At 35.3% G+C, this 22,927-nt stretch overlaps 1 protein-coding gene across 2 annotated transcripts in view; it reads left to right on the top strand.

Moving 5' to 3' along the window:
- The window catches only part of TMTC2 (transmembrane O-mannosyltransferase targeting cadherins 2), a 441,683-nt gene that overhangs the window by 247,536 nt on the left and 171,220 nt on the right, over positions 1-22,927 (top strand). For both annotated transcript variants that reach the window (XM_021675289.2, XM_012442083.3), the window contains 2 exons: positions 21,299-21,384; positions 21,843-22,027. In XM_021675289.2, the coding sequence (XP_021530964.2) occupies positions 21,299-21,384; positions 21,843-22,027 (271 nt within the window). The remainder of the gene's footprint in view (positions 1-21,298; positions 21,385-21,842; positions 22,028-22,927) is intronic.

The raw sequence follows: 22,927 nt of genomic DNA, 5'->3' as shown, positions 1-22,927 counted from the left end.
TAGCATTCAGTGGTTTTCAGTAAGTTGCTGCGAGTAGTCTTACTTAGGAAAGAAGCTGATCTGTTGAGGTGCCTGGTGCTTAGTTGCCTGGGGCGATTAGTCCTGGAGACAGCTATTATATAAACAAAGCATGCTGATGGCTAAGAAGATCCCTGTGTGTCCATGTTTTTAAGGGATTTTATTCATTATATTGTCATAGGTACTAGAATGACTCAAAATCTGAGCAAGTCTATATGGGAATCACAGGCTTGCTTGACAAACTTCTCTCAATGTGTTGAAAGCATTTAATGTATAACAGCATCATTCCAAGTAGTATTGGATGAATAAATTTATAATGGCATTAGTCTAAGACAGCCTGATGCTAGGAAACCTCTTGGATGCAGCTCCTCAAAGTGCTGGGACAACTGCTATTGGCATTTAACTCTAAATTTACTTTTCCAGGGCTTTCAAGGTTTCATCACCTCCTGTTCCCTACACACTCTTACGTTTTGTACTCAAGTTGTTGCACTAATATGGTCAGACAGTTACACTTCATACCTGCTAGTTTTGGAGGTATCTTTGTCATCTGCAGTTGACTTTGCACCCCTGTTCTGTGATTCATTGTGAGTTGATTTTCCAGTTTAGCTCTCAAGGTGAAATTTATCTTCCTGCCACTCTAAAATTGGCAATTCTTATAGCACCTATTTCAGACATCACTAGTTTTCACATAATTCTGAGAAAGAATGAATAATTCTGAAGTTCAGTCAAGACAGATTATGTCTTTCAAGTACATTTATAAATATGAATTTACATTTTGAAAATAAGGACCCATTAATTCAGTCAACAAATGCTAAGTACCTTCAGGGTGATAGACATTGTATTAGAAGCTAGGAATACGCTGACAAAGTGTAGTTTCTACTCTCAAATAACTTGAAGTCTGGATTTAAAAATAGAATGTTAAATAATAAACTGACATCTTTTCTGAGGGACATGCTTATATTATTGTGACAAAATATGCAAAGAAACTTAAATCAGCCTGAAGAAAAAAGAAATGAAAAAGAAAAGAATGAAGGAGTCATACTGGAAAGACGGGTGAGCAAGGTGGCTTGGAAGAAGTATTGTTCAGTTTTGGCTAAGTTTGAGATGGCTATTGGACATCCACTGGGCAACTGGAATGTATTTCCATAGTTCATGAGAGCATTTTGAGCTAATGGGTGTAGATTTTGGTGTCATAATTATGTAAATTGAAACTGACAATAAATAATGCATGCGTGAATAATATGTATAAGAATAAATGGAAGAACCATGGGTGGAATCCTAGGGAATACCAATATTTAAGGAGATTGACAGAAAAAGTAGAAACCTGAAGTTGGCTTAAGGAGTAGGATAAAAGACTAAGGTGTGTGATGTCATTGAAGCTGTTGGTTAGGACAGTAAGATGGGAGAAAATTATCAAAATCATGTACTGTAGAGAAGTTAAATATTTTTATGGACTTTTTTGTGACCCCATGGGAAAGAAAGATAGTAGCATTAATCCTAGGTGTAGAAACTTAAAAATGTTACTCACTTCTCCTCCATGTGGTATTCAGAGAAGAGCATGTTGCTATCACAAAGCTACAGACTATCCCAGAGAATAATTTTATCTTAATGAAATATATGGACACAAAGACCAAAGAACTAAGATTCACACTAGGAGGTCCTTGATGGCTGGAGATGTAAATTAATATGTATTTGTTTCTATCACATAGCAAGGTCTTCAGTATTTCCTTGGTTCTTAACAAATGCTTTCAAATCAAATTGAATTAAATGACTGATTTCACACTCATTCCTCTTATAACAATGGAAATTGGTGTCTAGAATTGCCTGCTGAACTATTAAGCCTTGCCCTCCCCACTCTATTCCAAAGCAAAATTGGGTGAAATCAGGATCCCTTTAGAAATTGGAGTCCAGCAAAAGAAAGACTGACTCATTCCCATGCTCATTTGTGTTACAGGCTTTCTCTTACAAACGTAGCTGCAAAATGGTCATATGTAGAAATATTCATTAAAGAGCATAGAGTGAGTTAAACTATATTCCACGTTGGAAAAATGGTGAAAGACGTTTTTCTGCAATCTCATTGAAAGGCCTTTAGTTTTATAATCATTTTCATCTAGGATACTGTAGGTAAATTTGAAGATATATATTAGAAAACCCATAGAAGGGGTTGATAAAGTTCATACTCACCTCCTGTTTTAATGCCTTGTGTTTGGTTTAACTTTAAAACTGATTGAAAGTTGCTTACATGGCCAGAAGCTTTCTGTTGTTCCTAAAATTATGCTCACATGGAAAGTTCAGGCTGATGTGCAGCAGAATTTCGAGTAAATTAATTTCAGTTTTCTCAGAAGGAAGTATTGCATTATGAAAAAAGTTTCTTATTTCTTTGCTCCTCAAGAAAAATGAACAGATGTAAATTTATTTGTGTAGTTCCAATCAGTCCTCTGCAGATTTCTAATTATCGTGAGTTAAGAATTATTTCTTAGACACACCAGGAAATATAGTAATATTGTCTTTACTTAATTTACTTTCTTTCTTGTACAGAACCTAACTGTGTTTCGCTATATGATGGAAAAGTTGTGTAAAGTATAATTGAAGTTTGAAGACATCTGGATATTTAGATGACAATGAATTTAAAAAATGAATATTGTGTCATCTGCTGCTTCTTTTTTCTTTTTTTATTTTTTCTTATATATTATTTCTACCAGTAGATATTATTTCTATAGCTAAATTATATCACTTATTTCTTTCAATTCTTTGCTTCAATGTTACTCTCTGAATAAGGCTTCCTAGCCAATTCTGTTTAAGTTAGCAACCCCTCTACCACTGTCACACTTCTGTTCCTTGTTACTTTATTCTTTAAAACATTGCAAGCCGAGCGTGGTGGCTCACGTCTGTAATCCCAGAATTTTGGGAGACTGAGGTAGGCAGATTGCCTGAGGTTAGGATTTCAAGGCCAGTCAGGCCAACATGGTGAAACCCTGTCTTTACTAAAAATACAAAGACATTAGCCGGGCATGGTGGCGTGCACCTGTAATCCCAGCTACTCAGGAGACTGAGGCAGGGGAATCACTTGAACTAGGGCGATAAAGGTTGCAGTGAGCTGAGATTGCGCCACTGCACTCCAGCCTTGGCAACAGAGCAAGACAACATCTCAAAAAAAAAAAAAAAGGAACGGAAAGAAAAATTGCATGTATTACTTTCCAGTGAACTATGTAATTTACTACCTGTAATGACAAGTAATGAATGATATAAATATAAACTTAGTTTACTTTGTATATGGCTGAAATGTAAGCTTCACGAAAGCATTGTTTTTGTATATATTCTTAGTGTCTAGAATAGCGCTTAGCATCTGTGTTCAATTAATATTTGTTACATACACATTGATTTAGGTACATACATGTTTCTTAAATTCCTTATGTGTGAAGAGTGCACCACAGATTACCTTAGAATCTTTCCTTCCCCCTTTCTCCCTTCTTCTTCTCTTCATTTACCTCTGCAGAATTAAAGACTACCTAAGGATGCCCTTTTTGCTTCACATCTCCATTACTTTTAATCATTGTGGCTCTGATTTCACTTTGCCCCTAGTGACCCTTATTGTTAGAGATGATAAGCTGAGGGTGTTTCATGGCGCAGGGTTTGGAGTAAAAGTGATCCCATCTTGCTATTCTTATAATAAGGAGGACAGTGTGAGGAAATGTCTACCAGCCATCTAGCGATAGAGAGCCAGATGCAACCTTGTGATAGTAACCACATCTCATCATCAGATTCAGAGAGAAATAGGCATGCACTTTCTTTAACAACGGAAATTCCTGGCTAGAAGAATAATCCAAGCTGTCTTAAGTCTACAGAGTTTCTGGGTTTCAACTCCATTTTTATTTTAAGGATAGCCTTTAAAAAATGATACTGTGTTTGCATGTGTCCCCTGTACATTTGCCTGTTTGAAATAAAATTCTTTAGAAAAATCTCTAAATCTTCAAAGACCAGCTTTAGTGGTAGGTGCAAATCTGGGCTGCAAAGTGTGTTCTCGATCTCCTGAAACTGAGTGTTGGAGCAAAGAGTGCAATTTTAATCAAAAGCAACAATCGACGGCTTGGAAAAACAAGCAAATTGGCCAATTCTTTTGCCCTGTTTTTTTTTTTTTTGTTGTTGTTGTTTTGTTTTGTTTTAAAGAAAAGTCAAGGGAAATAAGACCAGTAGCCTTATTAAACATGAAGGTGGAGTGAATAGAAAAGAGAATAAAAGCACGTGCTGCTGAGTGTATTTGCCAGTTTTCTCTTGATTTGGCACCTTGATCCCTAAACCTCCATCATTCTGTCCACATCTCAGCCTTTTTTCTCCATTCTTCAGCCTTATCTACCAGTTTGGCTCCTGTTACCATGACTGAAACCTCTAAATGATGCCTATGGCCATGAGTTGATCCTCACTCTCTGTGACCCCTGAGTTCAGTGAAGGGGGACATTCCTTTTCTGGACCAAAATTAAATCAACAAATGCAACTTAAGAAAGATTGTTACAGGCCATGCTCAGTGGCTCACATTTGTAATCCAGCACTTTGGGAGGCCAAGACGAGAGGGTTACTTGAGCCCAGAGTTGGTTCAAGACCAGCCTGGGAAATATAGTGAGACCTTATTTCTATTTAAAAAATAAAAATAGCCAGGCCTGGTGGCAAATGCTGGTAGTCCCAGCTACTTGGGAAGCTGAGGTGGACAAATTGCTTAAGCCCAGGAGATGCAGGCTGCAGTGAGCCATGAGTCTCACTGCACTGCAGTTTGGACAACAGAGTGAAACCCTATCTCAATTAAAAAAAAAAAAAGATTGTTATGAATAGTGTTTTTCTTCTAATTCTGAAGTATTCAGGATAAACCCGCAAATGAATTGTTGCTAAGTTGAAAAAATCTATTCCAAACAATATATATATATATAGCTTCAGACTTTCATTTTTGGAACTCAACTTCCTTATTTTTAAGTTAGAAACTGCTTGTATGACCTAACACCTATTCCTGCTGGTCCCTAAGATACATGATACCTTTTCCCCTTTCATAATTTATTGCTTTAACAGCAGACTTTCGTTAGTGCACTGCTGTTAAGGGACAAGGAAAACACCCACTTTGTTGAACATTTATGTTTAAAGTGAGTACATTGCACTAAATCACTGTGTGCCCATTGGGACATCTCTAACCCAAATTATAACCATATCTGTGATGGAATCTTGCCGTGAAGCTTTTTTTTTTAGTGTAATTTTTTTGAGCGTTTTCATTCCTGTAGAATTCTCGAAAGTGAATTTTATTTATTTTTTCCTTTTTCTTCCCTCTGCCTGAACAAACTTGTTTAAGTTAGGTTCTCTTGCTGTGGGCTTCCATGATGTATTATACTATCCCAAAGCATCCTCAACTCAGCATTGGTGCTGCTTTTTAAATAAATTATCTTTTTCACTCATCATTAAACCTTCATAATGGTACTTTCAAAATATATTTTGAATGAATAAACAAGTCAATCTAATTACATTGAGTTTTACTGAGCAAGCCAGGTTTTGGCCTATGCTTATATTCCAGCATAGGGGTTCCTCTGCAGAGATGACACACTCTCCAACTGATAGGGGGTTTCTTCTCCAAGAAATTACATAAAGATAGACATCCATGTTGAATAGCACCTATTAATAGCAAGGAATAGGTAGTAAATCACTATACAGATTTAAAGTTAAATCATTTGTGGTTAGTGCCTTTAACTTGTGTTAGATGCTTTTCATTTCTTAATTTTGTTTGTTTTAAATCAAAAGTCTCCCTTAGGGTTAAGTAAATACTCGAAAGAGATTTGCCTCTGATTCCAGAAGATATATATGGGCTTACCAGAGTCATATTTGTTTTCATGGGAAGGGTAATGGGGAAAAGGGAAAAGTTTCCTTTTTAAAACATTAAATTTTCTGGCAGCCTTGTGTTTTGGAGGCAGCTTAGTGAAATACTTCAGAGCATGGGCTTTGGCTTTAAACAGACTGGGCTTCAAATCATTCATTTATTGGTCCTGTGCCTGATCTTAGGCAAATTGTTTAATCCTTATTCCTCATCTGCAACATTGGGTTTAGTTAGTGTTAATATAGAAGATTAAATAATATAATGTCTAGAAATATGATATAATTATATGATGATAAAATCTGAAGTGTTCATTAGCTGATAATTTTATTCTATTTCTTAATGTTCCCTGGCTGTGCCATTTGAGGGCTATGCCTTAGCCCACTGGCAACCACTGCCATGAGCAGGAGTGAGTCCAAAGCACAAAAGTAACTCAAGGAAACCCCTTTACTTTAAGCGTATTGGTTGTGATGTATTTCTTAGTATAATAGAGGTTGACCGTCATCGGGAGGCTGCAGTTTATTTGCACATGATGCAAATTCAAGATGTTTATATGTTGGGAAGTGCATTTATAAATAAGAAGATAAATTTATTGACTCATATAATGAAGAACAGTGAAGAAATATGAACCAGAGAGAAAGGGCAGGTGTTAATACTTAAGCTGAAAGCAGGCACCTATTCCCAGTGTCGGTGATTTGAAGCCTGATACCTCTGAATTTGAATCTCATCTTGAGTCTTGCCAGCTGTATTATCATGGACAAATTATTTAACCTCTCTCTCACCATTTTTGTACCTCTAAAGTAAAAAGAATAATAATTTCTATTGCTAATTATGAGGATGGAAAGAAGTAATACAAAAAACTTAAACCCCCAAGTATTCATCTTTATTACTTCCTGTTGAGTACTGTTTTTAAACTAGGAAAATATATTCATGTCTATTATTTTGACACGTGGAAGAAAATAGAGTCTTAATTATATATTCAAAAGATAGGTACAAAGTAAATTATGCATATATTAATATACAATGTAGTTCTCCAAATCCTAGATCCAACAATAACAGCTAGCTGCATAGATATAAGTTGCTTAACCATTGTGATCTTTGAACTCTTCATTTTAAGATGGGTTGATACCTTTATGGGTTCATTGTGGGAAATACATAATAGTTGTAAAACATCTTGTTCAGCACCTGTCACAAAGTAGTACTGGACTAATTTGGAATATAAAGGCTTATTTAGATGTCATAGTCCATGTTTCATCTCAGGAGAAGCACCTTTGTAATGAATACTCCATTTAATCAAGACCTCACAAATTTTTACAAAATGATACTATAATGAGGATATGTTTCTCTTTCTTTAGACCCTAAGGAAAAACTCATATAAAAATTGTTTTTAAAAGCTGCAACTTGTTATTTCTCTACTAACGTTAAAGGATAAGGTTTTTGGCAATCCATCTGAAATATTTAAAAAGTCATTTAGATCGAATGCCTACTGTTTCATATTCGACAGGTTAGAATTAAAAGAAAAAACTTCTTTGTGAAAGAAGGTGGCATTATTGTACTTTATTTAGTTGTCCAAGTCTAAACAAAGTTCAATTCAGAACAAATAATCAGGTCTGTGTCAAAAAAAGATACCAGAGATGAGACTTAACTGTGTTTTCTGAAACCTACTTGGCAGTTTTGTGACACAAGTGACATACTCTGAAATAGGTTTCAGCTTTGGGGAGCTGTGTAATAGAATTGTATGCCCTCATTTGCCTAGTTTATGTGTGACATGGTGCTGGTTTTTCTCCCCATCTCCTTTTTTCTATTGTTCTTAGTTCAATGAAAATATAGAGCAGGGAAACAACTTGCCCAACCTTTTGAAGAAGGATACATCTTTTAATTTTGCTCTCAGTGCGTATGGTATGCAAAAATCACGTAGAATAACATAGCAGTATTTTAAAATATGTATTCAATTATGCCTTTTGCAGCAAGCGTGTTAAGCATTTTTCTCATAACTCAAAAGTTTGTCTTAAAGAAAGTCAGTCATTTACATGTGCCTCCTCTATTGCTTTTCTACCCCAGTCTTAGTTAAAATGTCATTTTTACCGGTATTTAAAATAGTTTAATTAAGGAAAAGAGAAAAGGAGAGGAATAGAGCATATGATTTGAGAAAAAAATATATGAGTAAGGAGAATTCTTTTGCTTAGTCCTCAAATACAAAGTCTGTTATCCTAGGAAAACCTAAAAGTCACAGAAGTGCCTCATGAGACCAGGAACTATAGTTTTGTCGGTGGTATATCCCGTAGAGCTCAAATTCAATGACTTAAATCTCACTGAACTTTTGTTTCTGTGAAGAAAATCCTACCTATTTCTATTCCACTTAATAAATTCTGAGTTCCCCTCTTTCTAGTATTTGGATATTAAGAGGATTGATATCCCTTAAAAAATACTACTAATGTCATTATTCTTTTGGGCAAACAGTGATATCTCTGACCACTCTGATGTCTAAGAGCTTAATTTAAGAGTTCCAATTTCATACACCTATTACATTCTTAAATTATTTAATTTTAATTACATACTTTAATTCCAAGTTTTATTCTTGGCAGCTGCCTAATCTGGTTATCACTCCAAACCAGGCAAGTCATACTTTGTATTTATTCAAATATAATTAAATGAAGTTTTTATTAAAATCTCTCTATGAGAGCTATATTTGATGTTACATATTTTATAGCATTATATACATATGGGGTAAGGGAGTAATATGTATGTATGTGTCTGTGTGTGTATATATATATAATATATGTATGTATGTATGTATGTATATAGTTTGTTTGTTTGAGACAGAGTCTTGCTCTGTTGCCCAGGCTGTAATGCCATGGTGCAATCTTACCTCACCACAACTTCTGCTTCCTGGGTTCAAGTGATTCTGCTGCCTCAGCCTCCCTAGTAGAGACGAGGTTTCACCATGTTGGCCAGGCTGGTCTCAAACTCCTAACCTCAGGTGATCCACCCACCTCAGCCTCCCAAAGTGCTGGGATTTCAGCTATGAGCCACCATGCCTGGCAGCATTATACATTTTTTTTTTTTTTGAGACAGAGTCTCTCTCTGTCACCCAGGCTGGAGCGCAGGGGTGTGATCTTGGCTTATTGCAACCTCTGCCTCCTCAGTTCATTCAAGCTATTCTGCCTCAACCTCTTGAGTAGCTGGGACAGGCACCTGCCACCATACCTGGCTAATTTTTGTATTTTTAGTAGAGACGAGGTTTCACTATATTGGCCAGGCTGGTCTCGAACTCCTTACCTCAAGATCTGCCCACCTCAGCCTCTGAAAGTGCTGGGATTACAGGTGTGAGCCACCGTGCCTGGCCAACATTACACATTTTTAAAAACATGTATAATGCATATGCCATTTTGTCATTTGAGAAGAGGTTGGTTGGCAGGGGATAAAAAAACCAAAGTAACAGTAGCTTAAACTAGTTACAGATGTTTTAACCTGTCTAAGAAAAAGGAAGTCCCGAGATGTGCAGTCCCTGCTCATTGGATAGTTTTATAAAGGGCTCAGATTCCAGCGCTTGTTTTAGTTTTTGTTCAACCTCTACCTTCCTCAACACAGAACTACCTCACAGCTAGTGGGAAAGAGGAGGGGTAAGGGAGGAAATACTCTCACTCCTTAAAGGTTGTTTTCTAAAGTAGTGCAGGATTCTTCTGCTGCTGGTCACGTGACCAAACCTGGCTACATGTGTGATCATGATTCTTTTTATGTTTTCAGTTCCTAACAAAGTGGCTAGTGCTTATTAGGTACTTAAATCCTAAGCTCTTGTGTCTCTCTAAACTTTAAAATTACTCTAATTAATTCAAATAGTAGCTACTTATTTTATTTACAATGTGTGAATTTAAAAAGGATTTTGAATTTAATTCCATTTATTGCCAGTGTAGTCACTTGAGAATTTTGCCTCATATCTATTTTATCAAACAAGATTTGGGAACATTTATGTTTTATGTGTATACCATGCTATTAAATTATCACTTCTGTTGTGATAGAGATTAAAGATTTATTTTTTCAAGTGTCATATTATAAACATTGCTTAAAACTAAGCATAATTCTTGAAAAATGTGAGCAAATGCATCTGTAATCACATTTAATGGTTAAATCATGTAAAATCTCATTATTAAAGCCATTAGCTAAATAAGCAAATTTGATTAGAAAATTTGGATTATGTAATGTTCAGATATGACTGGAACCAATGTTGGTTCATTTCACTTTGCAAATTTCAAATGCATAAATAACCTTAGGAAAAATATGTGAATATCTAAAATTTATGTTTTATCTCTGAGAAAAAAAAATAGCCCTTAGTTTCGAAGTCTTTACATGCATTAAAGGACAGTCAAATGAAATAAAATTCAGAAACATCTTTTAGTTTAAGCTGAACATATTTTTTAAATAACTGGGCAGTAGGGATTAAAACTATTTTGTGAATCATCATTGCCTATAAACATTGTTATTTGACTTATTTTGATTGTTGAGTATTTTTTGCCCAGGAAATAGCAGACTATTTCTACTGAATCTCATTCTCAATAATATAATTCTAATTTTTAGTTGTCTTAGTTTGTTAGTTTTCCAAATGCTTCCTACGTAGATTACCTCATTTTATTATCATGAAGCCTGTTATCATTGCTATTGTTAGGTCAAAAATGCTATCCTCGGTAACTCTAAGTTTTCATTCACATCGCTTGATCTGTCTGGAATGCTGTTGTCTGCATTCTTGACTTGGCCACCTCACCTGTTATCTTGGGTAGGTGTTCCCTTCGTGGGTTCCCAAAACACCTTCTATTTTATCATGACCCTCTTTACACAGTGTTGCGATTGTTTGTCTGTCTTCGCCATGAGGCAAGTCACTGAAAAATTATTTATTCATTACTCAGTAAGCTTATTGTCAATGTTTAATGTATTGTAAGAGTGCCAGACATTACACTTTAATGAAATCAAAGCAGGAAAGAAACTGTTTATCCTTCAGCATTTCCCTGGTTTTAAAAGTGCGTGACTCTTTGTTAAGTAGAATCCTGTTTCCCTTGTGTTTTGCGGGGACATCAGCCTTGTTACTGAAATATGTACTCTTGAAAAGTATACTTTCATCTCCTAATGTTCTTTATTCATACCCAAACTTGAATCTTCCCGATTTCAACCACTTTTTAAGACCTTTGTTAGAACAAGAGGCAAAAGGCCACTTTACTTAAGGATTTGGATTGACAGTTCTATCTAGAGGGCAGTCTTACTACAGAGTCACTGACAATTTGGTCAGATGTGTTCTTAGAAGTAGGAAAAGGCATGCTTTTCTTTTGAATTTTTAGAAAATTTCATTTTTTGTTTACATTTTTTTTGTGAAGATAATAGACATGGTAGGTTAGATTTTTTAAATGAAAAAAAATTTAATTTTTTTAATTTGCTTTCCTGTAGTCTATTTTCTTGTATAGTTGGTATGATTATAGTTGATTAGAAGAGATACAAGGTCCTTATTTTCTGAAGAAATGTATTGTAGTTAGTTGATATAAAATTCTAATCATGGTGTTTCAACTTCGGTGCTGTTGACATTTTGGGCTAGATTATTCTTTACTGTTGATGGCTGTTCTGTGCCTTGTAAGATGTTTAAAAGCATTCCTAGACACGACCCACTAGATACCAGTTCCATTCCCTGAGTTGTGACAAGCATAAATGTCTCCAGACACTGCTGAATATCCCCTGGGGGGTAAAGTCGCCCCTGGTTGAGAATCTGTACTAAATAAATGTTCCTCTTTTGTCTCTGTCAATGTTTAGGATCAGCTAGGGACCCATATGCCTATTTACATTTAATGTTTGTGTTCAACTCTGTTCAATCCACTGTTTTTGTGGGTTTGACTGTTCTTCCTTAATCAAGTGCCCAGATTATTGCGATTTCATAAAATAGTATCTTAGACAAAGACAGGGTTGTCAGGGGAGACAGGAGAAAGATGGGCAAAACAGTCCTAGGGAAAGGAAATACTACACACGCAGTATTCCTAGAACATGTGATCATGATCAGGAAAAAAACTCTAAACGGATTTAAAAGAGAACATTTTGTTATTTCTTTTTTTTTTTAAAGTAACATGATTTTCTAGAATTTAGGTCTTAGAAATAGTATTAGTTCATATGTCTAGGCACATTTTCTTTCTTTGACAAAAACATACTCTTTCTTTTTCCCCAATTTTTTTTTATCACTAGCTGCTTAATTTCATCCTCTGTTGTTCTAAAAGATAAACCATTGGAGGAGAAATCTGAGAAGCAAAATTTTATTTTAAAAATGCTATAATATATTCATCTACACATAGATATATAAAATTGACCCTATCATTTAAAATTTAAAAGATTGGAAATATTTTTTTTAATTTCTCCCCCAAAAGGCACTTTAAATTCACAGTAATGTATAGTATGGACCAATTTGCTTAATTTTGAGGCAACTCCATATGATATGGACTTACTGGCATATTAAAATGTGTTCTTCCACTAGATCAACCTTATGTGAAATCCTTGAGTTTAAACATGGAAACAAAAGAGTGATACCTGCTACCACAAAAACACACTTAAGTGTATAGCCCACAGACCCTATAAGACAACCACACAATAGAAACTACAAAGCAATGAACCAATAAGTTCATGATACCTCCCATATTAATATTAATCTTGAATGTAAATGGTCTAAATGCTCCACTTAAGAGACACAGAGTAGCAAGTGGCGTTAAAAAAAAAAAAGAAAACAAAACATGTCTGCTGTCTTCAAGAGACACATTTCACATATAATATGACACTCACAGGCTCATAGTAAAGGGTTGAGGAAAGATGTAGTATGCAAACAGGAAACAAAAAAGAGCAAGAGTCACTATTCTTCTATCAGATAAAACAGAAATTTATTTATTTGAGATGGTGTCTCTGTCACCCAGGCTAGAGTGCAATGGTTTGATCTCAGCTCACTGCAACCTTTATCTCCCAGGGTCAAGTGATTTTCCTGCCTCAGTTTCTCTCCCAAGTAGCTGGGATTACAGGTGCTTACCACTCTGCCTGGCTAATTTTTGTATTTTTAGTAGAGATGGAGTTTCACCATGATGGCCAGACTGGTGTTGAACTCCTGACCTCAGCTGATCCACCCGCCTTTGCCTAACAAAGTACTGGGATTACAGACATGAGCCACTACGCCTGACCAGATAAAACAGAGTTTAAATGAGTAAAAGTAAAAAAAGTACAAAGAAGGGCATTCCATAATAATAAATCAACAAGTACATGATAAATGCAATGTGGAATGCATATTTATTTAGGATAGTTAAGTCTTCAACAAGAAGTTAAGTCTTCAAAAAGAAGACTTAACTATCCTAAATGTGTATGCATGCCACATTGGAACACCCACATTCATGAAACAAATACTTTTAGACCTACAAAAAGACATAGACAGGCACACAATAATAGTGGGGACTTCACCCCACTGACAAAATTAGATCATTGAGGCAGAAAGCTAATGAATTCTGGACTTAGATTCAACACTGGACCAAATGGACTGATAGATATCTATAGCAGACACTACCAATAAACCACCCAATATACATTCTTCTCATCTGTACGTGGAGCATTACCCAATATCGACCACATGCTTGGCCATAAAGCAAATCTCAATAAATTAAAAACAAAACTAAAAGCATACCAGCCACCCTTTTGGACCACAGTGGAATAAAAATAAAAATCATTACCAAGGAGATCTGTCAAAACCACAATATTACATGACTTTTGGGTAAACAATGAAATTAAAACAGAAATCAAAATTTTTTAAGTAAATGAAAACCGAGATACAGCATACCAAAGTGTCTGGGATACAGAAAAAAGAGCATTCAGAGGAAAGTTCATAGCACTAAATGCCTACCTCAAAAGGCTAGGAAGATCTCATATTAATGACCTAACATCACACCTAGAAAACTAGAAAAACATTAGCAAGCTAACTGCAAAGGCAGAAGAAGAAAGGAAATAACAAAAGTCAAAACAGAACTGAATGAATTTGAGATCCCCAAATCTATACAATGAATCAACGAACCCAAAAGTTGATTTTTTTGAAAGGATAAAGATCAATAATAGACTACTAGCAAGATTAACAAAGAAAAAAGAGAGATAATATTAGGTTGGTGCAGAATATAAATAAGCACAATCAGAAATGACAAAGATGACATCACAGCTGATCTCAAAGAAATATAAAAGATCCTCAGAGACTATTATGAACACTTGTATGCCTGCAAGCCAGAAATCCAGAGGAAATAGATAAATTCCTGAAAATACATAGTTTCACAAAATTGAACCCAGAAGAAATAAAAACCCTGAACAGACTAATATTGACTTCAAAAATTGAATTAGTAATTTAAAAAAAGCAAAACACACAAAATAAAAACTTACCTACCAAATATTCCTAGACCAGATAAAGTCACAGCTGAATTCTATCAGATGTATAAAGAACTGGTACTAATTCTATTAAAACTATCCAAAAAAATCAAGGAGGAGGGACTCCTCCCTGACTCATTCTATGAAGTCAGTGTCACTCATATGCCAAAACCTGGCAAAGACACAAGGAAGGAAGAAAACCAGGCTGGGCACAACAGCTCATGCCTGTAATCCCAATACATTAGCAAGCTGAGGTAAGAGGATCACTTGCCCTCAGTAGTTCAAGACAAGCCTGAACAACAGAGCAAGACCTTATCTCTACTAAAAATCAAAAAGTTTAGCCAGGTATGGTAGCACATACTCAGGTTACTGAGACAGAAGGATCGCTCGAGCCTGGAAAATCAAGGCCTCTGTTAGCTATGATCACACCACTGCATTCCAGCCTAGGTGACAGAGCAAGAGTCTGTCTCAAAAGAAAACTTAAGTTAGCTATTGTCCAATATCTCTAATGAACATAAGACACAAAAATCCTCAGCAAAATACTAGTAAACTGAATTGTGCAGCACATCAAAATGGTAACTTGCTATAATTAAGTAGGCTTCACTCCTGGGATGCAGGGTTGTTTCAACACGTGCAAATCAAAAAATGTGATTCACTGCATAAATAAAATTAAAAACAAAAATTATATGATCATCTCAATATATGCAGAAAAAAACTTTCAATAAAATTTATTAGCCCTTTATAATAAAACCCTCAAGAAAATAGACATTGAGAGAACAAACTGCAACATCTTAAGAGCCATCTTTGACACACCCACAGCCAACATCATACTAAATGGACAAAAACTGGAAGCATTCCCTTTGAGAATTGGCATAAGACAAGATGCTGACTCTCACCACTCCTATTCAACATAGTACTGGAACTCCTAGCCAGATCAATCAGGCAAGAGAAAGAAATCAAAGGCCTCCAATAGGAAAATAAATCAAACCAACTCTTTACTGACAATATTATTCTATATTCAGAAAACCCTAAAGACTCTGCCAAAAGGCTCCTGGAACTGATAAAAGACTTCATTCACATTTCGTGATACAAACACTGATGTAAAACAATCAGTAGCATTTCTATACATGAATAATATTCAAACTGAGAGCAAAATAAGGAATGCAATCCCATTTACAATAGCCATACACACACAAAAAAATACATAAGAATATTTCTAACCCAAGAGATGAAAGATCTCTACAAGGAAAACTGTAAAACACTGCTGAAAGAAATCACAGATGACACAATCTATGGAAAAGCATTCTGTGCTCATGACTTGGAAGAATCAATATCATTAAAATGGCCATACTGCCCAAAGCAATTTACAGATTCAGTGCTATTCCTATCATACTACCAATGTCAGTTTTCACAGAATTAAAAAACACTATTCTGATATATGGAACCAAACAAAGCGTGAATAGCCAAAGTAATTCTAAGCAAAAAGAACAAACCCAGAGGTATTGCATTATTCAACCTCAAACTCTACTATAAGGCTGCCATAACCAAAACAGCATGGTACTGATACAGAAACAGACACATAGAGCAGTGGAACAGAATCCGGAATCCAGAAATAAAGTGTCACACCTACAGCCACCTGACCTTTGACAAATTTGACAAAAATAGACAATGAGAAAAGGACTTACTGTTCAATAAATAGTGCTGTGATAGCTGGCTAGCCATATGCATGAAATCAGACTGGATCCCTACTCTTCACTCTATATAAAAATTAACTCAAAATGGATTAAATATGTAAATGTAAGTCCTCAAACTATAAGAATCCTAGAAGGAAACCTAAGAGACACCATTCTGGACATAAGCCTTGGAAAGAATTTCTGACCAAGTCCTCAGAAGACATTGCAACAAAAACAAAAATTAGTAAGTAGCATGTAATTGTAGTAAAGACCTTCAGCGTAGCAAAAGAAACTATCAACAGAGTAAACAGACAGCCTACAAAATAGGAGAAGATGTTTGCACAGTATGCATCCAACAGAGGTCTAATATCCAGAATCTATAAAGAATGTAAATAATTGAACAAGCAAAAGACAATGCCATTAAAAAAAAAATAGAAACAGGAGAATGATGTGAGCAGACGCTTCTCCAAAGAAGACATAAAAGCTGCCAACAAACGTAGGAAAAAATGCTCAACATCACTCATCATCAGAGAAATGCAAATCAAAACCACAGTGAGATACCATCTCACACCAGTCAGAATGGCTGTTATTAAAGAGTCCAAAAAACAATAGATGCTGCTGAGACAATGAAGAAAAGGAAATACTTAAACATTGTTGATGGAATGTATAGCCACTGTGGAAAACAGTTTGGAGATTTCTCAAATAACTTTAAACAAAATTATCATTTGACCCAGAAATCTTAGTATTGGCTATATACCCAAAGGAAAATAAATCATTCTATCAAAAAGACACATCCACTCACGTGTTCATTGCAGCACTAGTCAAAATAACAAAGATGTGAAATCAATCTAGGTGCCTGTCAGTGATGGACTGGGTAAAGAAAAAGACGTATATAGATACCAGGGAATACCATACAGCCATAAAAAATATATAATTATGTATATTGCCACAACGTGGATGCAGCTGGGGGCCATTATCCTAAGGAAATCAATGCAAGAACAGAAAACCAAATACTGCATGTTCTTACTTGAAAGTGGCAGCTAAATATTAAATATTCATGGCCATAAGATGGCAATGAAGGACACTGGGGATTACTAGAGTGGAGAGGGAGGGAGGGGAGCAATGGTTGAAAAAGTAACTAATGGGTACTTGGTCAGTACGTGGGTAATGGAATAGGTTGTACCCCAAACCACAGCATCATACAATATATACGTGTAACAAACCTGTACATGAACCCCTTGAATCTAAATTAAGATTTTAACAAATATATGGGAATCAGGTTTTTTTAATTAAAAAAAAATTTTAATGTATTCCTGTTTTTCATATACATAGAAACCAAAAGATTTTGACATAATCTGCACGTAAACAAACTATGTCATTTTTAAACAGTCATGAAAAGTTATAAAAGCCTTTAGTATGAATGATTTATTAAATTACAGGTCCTCGTGTATATCCAGACTACTAGTCTTGAATTTTGGCATCTTCTTACTAGTTGTTTGACCTTAGATATGTTACTTAACTTTTTCTTGCCTAAGTTTCATTATATGCAAAATGAAGAAAGTAATAATATCCTACCTTATAAGATTATTGTTGTGTAATAAATCAATGTATGTAAAATGCTCCATACATTCTAAGTGCTGAATAAGCTTCTCTGCCACTATTACTATTATTGTAACATGAAGGATTTCTGTCTGTCTATCATGTTATAGGTAAAATAAAAAAGGGTTTTATTCTGGAAAGCAACACTAACAGAATCCTAGTCATAACAATACTAGGATTGGCCCAAATTTATCCAGAATTTCCAAAACGGCACTTGACTCCTTTTTCATGTGTCAACACAATTTAACATTTGGAAAGTTTTAGAGCAAAAAGAAACACAACCGAGCACACATGTACCTGGAATTGAACTATTTCATCTCTTTTCTCTTCTTTTTCCTTCTAGAATGAGCATGGGATTTAGTATCAGAAACTGTTCTGATTCTGGCTTTGTCTCTTATTAACCATAAAAACTAGAGAGAGTTGGTTAATTCTCTGAGCCTCTCTTTCTCCCTTTGTAATGGAGAGCTGATAACTCTTTTTATTGTGGCATGCTTTCGGCCTCTGCCAGTATCCTTTTAACTCTAGACCTTTCCTTGTCCATTCCTGGGCTGGGCGATATTGGTCCTCTGTCCTCTATGTTTTCATATTCATCTACCTCAGTAGATTTTGCCTCCATAGGCAAGTGCATCTCTGTCTTGTTCACATCTGCAGCATCCGTTCTTGGGCATAGTAAATGCTCAATTAAATCCTTAGCCCATGAGAAGTCAGTCACAGTAGCCATCTGTCTTAGAATCACTCCATTACTAAGTTTATTCAGAGTATGTAGAGGATGATGATATTCTAATTCAAAGAATCACAATATATATATTCCTGAAAACGACTTGCTGAATCACTCTGAGTGACTAGGATCCGCCCCCTCCCCGCAAGAATAAGGGAGGCAGAACAGGATTGTCCCAGTGTGGTTATTACACTATTTATCATTTTCTTTCTTCTTTGTATGTTTTATGAATTGGAAAATGACAGGAATATAGTCTGTCTGCGTTGGGAATCCCATGAGGCTAAGTACATCCGTTTTCAAGGCTTATAGGCTTTAGGTACATTGTGAGAGATACGTGCTCATTCCCTTCATGGTCATTCCATCTAGCCTAACAGCATATTTGCCCTTTAGAAGTGTAATTATGTGGAGACTAATTAGTGGGCTATTGCAGTTATTCAGGTGACAGAAAAGATAAAAAGGGCTCTGACAGAGGCATAAAGATAAACCTTGAGGGGGAGAGTAAAGAGCCGTAGAAAATAATAAGGTGGGCTTAGACAAAACATGGAATTGTGAAGGTAAGACCTAAGAGTGATAATTAAGTTTCTCATTTTAGCAACTGGAGTGAATGATTGTGTTAATTACGAAGATTTTTTTCCCCTATTTTATTTATTTCATTTATTTATTTTTAAGTGGGAGACACTGATTTCAATTTTTGGATGTATTGATTTTGAAATTTCAGTGAGCGTCTATCCTAATGTGGCTCAGTCAGCTTTTGAAAGCTGATCTGGATATCAGGAAGGAGATAAGTTTTTCAGAATTGTGAGCAGTCAGCATATACATGAGCCACATTTATGCATGACGACATGCAGAGACTGTATTTCTCCATAGAGACTGTATTTATTCCTAGAGACAAGTACAAAATCCTGTAAAACACCAACTCCTTTTAAAGGAGTTCATGAATAAAGAGACATTTTCTTTCTCATTCTGTGTAAGAAGAGGAGACTGGTCTTCCAGGAGCCCAGGAAATACAGAATTTCCGGAAGGAAGATGAACTGGGTAGTCTGAAGTGTAATCGTTGAGTGGAGTTTCACATAAGTACACTATTTGCGGGTTCAGTGATTAGTATAAATTTAATAGGACATGTCGGGGAATTCTGGGAAGAGACTCTAAACAGAATTTAGAATTTAGGGGTAAATGGGATTTGGGGCATTGGTCATATACACCATAGACCATTCTTAAAGAAAATCTGGCTTTGAAGGGAAAAACAATCATAAGCAGTAGCTGGAGGTGGATACAGAATGAAGAAAGGTTATACAGGTATTTTCTTCTCCTATGTCTAAGAGGCACGTGAACATTTTTGTAGTCTTAAGAAAGGAAACTGTACGGTAAAAGCAGCTGAAGATGTTGGACAAAGGGGTTGTTTGAAGGATTTCAATTTCTAAAGAAGCTAGAAAAAAATAGAATTAAATATCTAAATGGTATTTCTCCCCTGGTGCCCTTAGCCTTATATCAAGGGAGATGCCCCTCTTTATCTAAATTTTAAAGCAAAGCCATGAAGACATTTAAAGTTGTAGATAAGTTTCAGAAGTTAGCTAATCTATTGAGTTTAATTAATGGGAAGGCATTATGTCAATAAAATTATTATCATAAAGAATATGATTCCTTTTTAAAAATTTGTTCATTCTCTTTATCAATTTTACCCATGTTTGAATAAAACTGACCATTTCCACAAATACTTTACTACTACAGGAAGCTTTGTTCTCTCTTATTCCCAGCAGCTGGCAAGTACACTTAATGTGTAATTTCATGATCAAATTAACTGTTGTACACATTTTTTAATAGAAATATATATATGTGAAATATATATGTGAAATAGAATATATATATTTCTATTTTATAGAAATATATATATGTTAATGTTTAGAAATTCTTTATTCAGATGACATTTTCGCAACTATGAAAAATTGTGAAGTTGTTAATATATGCTTTTGACACGTGAGCATTCTTTTAATTTTAAATATTTTCTCAAGATGCTCATTAAGTGATGTATTTTAAAATGCTCAACAGAATGATAAGTTTTTATTAGTAGCCTTCTCTTTTCTCTGACCTCCGTTTTACCAGCCTTTCAAAGGCCTCAGCAGCTGCCAAGTTGAATCTGCAATTTGAGATGATAACAGCAGTATTCAGGCTCAATAGATGGGCGGAATGTCTGTAAGATACTTACTGATTACGAGAGAATGGGAATAGGCCAAAAAGCCCTCTGTGAGAACTTTTTGAACTTAGTTCAATTCTCCAACACCTTGTTTTCATAGACATGACTGTAATTGATTTCATTCGGTCATGACGGTGGGTTCTGGCATGGCTGAGATAGTACATGCAGTTACTACCTTAGAGCCTTCTAAGAAAGTCTATGGAATCTTCGGGTCTGCAAAAAACGATGTTTTTCAGAACAGTAAACTGAAATTTGTGCAGTGTTCTGAAATCCAGTCTTACTCAACTAAATCCAGATATCAATAAAAGGGTGATATAGATAGCCTTCGGTCTTTTTTGTTCTTTTTTTAGCATCTGATTAAACTCTGACTCTTTTTGCTGTTGAGTCAGACTACCTTTTGCCTTTCAGGCAGCCAAGCACCAATATTTCTCAAGCAATACAGCTAGTGAGAGACGCATCTCATGTTTCCATATATTCATATCTCACTGCCTTAGACAGGTTTCCTTTCCGAAGTGATGGGAAAATGTGCATGCTCTAAGAAGAAATCCAGGTGGTTAGTAATTCTAGTGGGAGAGAAAAGACAGCTAGAGAAGGGGAAAGTTCAATGGTGGTAAAAGGCTTTTAGAAAATACCTCCTAATACGTTCTAATGCAGCACAAATGCAACTGATACCTATCCAGTATTTTCTCTCCTGAGGAATCATTTCCTTATATTTAGAATGTATTTTTATACTACCAGGTTAGCATTTTTATTGCATTGTTAACCTTTTTTATTTTTGGAATATAAAATAAAAATTTGTGGGTTTGTATATAATAATACAATCCTTTCTCTAAATTTCTGTTTTCCTCATGCAGAGGGCTACTTCTACAGGAGAACAGCAGGTTTGCAGAAGCACTACATTATTATAAATTGGCCATTGGGAGCAGGCCTACCCTGGCTTGTAAGTAATGTTCAAGATTTTATTTCTCATACCTCTTTCCATATTTGAAAATTAGCTCTAATTTACAGCCTCACTGAGAAAACATTTGATGCACTTATTTCTGAATACTTGTTACTCAAATTATGAACCTCTAACAATTATATCTCTTTCAGTTGCATCATACTTCTGTACATTGATCATTTTAAAAAATTATGGTAGCTATAACTTTTACTCAGCTAGATTTCAAGCTTAAAAATGTTTGGGATTTCTTGCTGGCAGAGACTATTCCGTATATTTTGCAGTGATAAGTGCAGTTTCCCCTACCATTATTGATCCCATGAGTATTTGTTCCATAAGTGTTTTTTTCTTTTTTTTAATGAGAACTAAACCATAGAAACCAAATAGAAACAAAGATAACTTTATTTTATTTACAGTGTATATCATCTTCTCACACTTTTATTTCCACTGTTACCCCTCAGCTGCATATTTAAATACTGGTATTATTCTGATGAACCAAGGAAGGACGGAAGAAGCCCGACGTACATTCTTAAAGTGTTCTGAGATCCCAGACGAAAACCTAAAGGACCCTCATGCACACAAGAGCTCTGTTACCAGTTGTCTGTACAACCTGGGAAAGCTGTATCATGAACAGGGACACTACGAGGTCTGGCCAATGCCTCTCTATTTTTTTCCTTCCCTCTTCTTCTGATCTAGTCTCAGTATTTTCTAACCTACAGCCTCCTTTCAGACCCTATGTCCTTTGAACAACTAATACGTATACACATTAAACTATTGTCCTTTGAGAAACTACTATGTGATGACATTAGAAGGATTTGTGATCAAATTTGTTTGGAAAAAGCTTCTGCTAAATAAAAACTTAATAGATTTCTTTCCTGTCCATTTCTCAGAGCAATTATAGTATGTCAATATGTATTGTGACTATTCAAAGAATATGGAAATAACGTGATGTTTCTCAAGCTTCTTTGTTCCCCGTTTCTTTGGTTTGATGATCCAAGACACACTTTCTAGAATTGTTACCCTATACCCAGTGTTTGATATTTTAAAAAAATATATCTTTTTACTTTGCATATTAAGGAAATACCACATTGCATATTAAGGAAATGCAATTAAGAGAAATGCCACCCATTTCTCTTAATTCTTTAAAAAACTGTACTAAAATAAAATTTTATTTTATTATTTTTTAACTGAGTGATAAGAAAAAGTGATGTAACAGGATGTTGCACAGTAAGTTAGGAGGTGACCCAGGCTGGTCCTCCCTTCCTCTGACAGGAAGCATGTTTGCATGAGTTCCTTATTGCCCCTCTCTCTCCTTCCAGCTGCTTTCCTCTGACCTCCCACTCACATACTCTTACACAATGTATTAAAACTGTAATATAAGGATAAAAATGTAACTTTTAAAATAATTGCATTTAGGAATTTCAGTGGATCTCAAGAGCTGGAAGATTTGTTAGCTGACATTATATTTAGATCCTAACAGGTTTCCTGACTTAAAGTACTTATGGAATTTAGATGACTAATGGGTGACTTTCAAACTTTTTTTTTT

Source organism: Aotus nancymaae, unplaced genomic scaffold (assembly GCF_030222135.1).
Source record: "Aotus nancymaae isolate 86718 unplaced genomic scaffold, 86718_ANA_hifiasm-v0.15.2.pri h1tg000016l, whole genome shotgun sequence".
Lineage (NCBI taxonomy): Eukaryota > Metazoa > Chordata > Mammalia > Primates > Aotidae > Aotus > Aotus nancymaae.
Note: the sequence above shows the minus strand (reverse complement) of the source record. Positions and strands in the feature narration are given on the sequence as shown.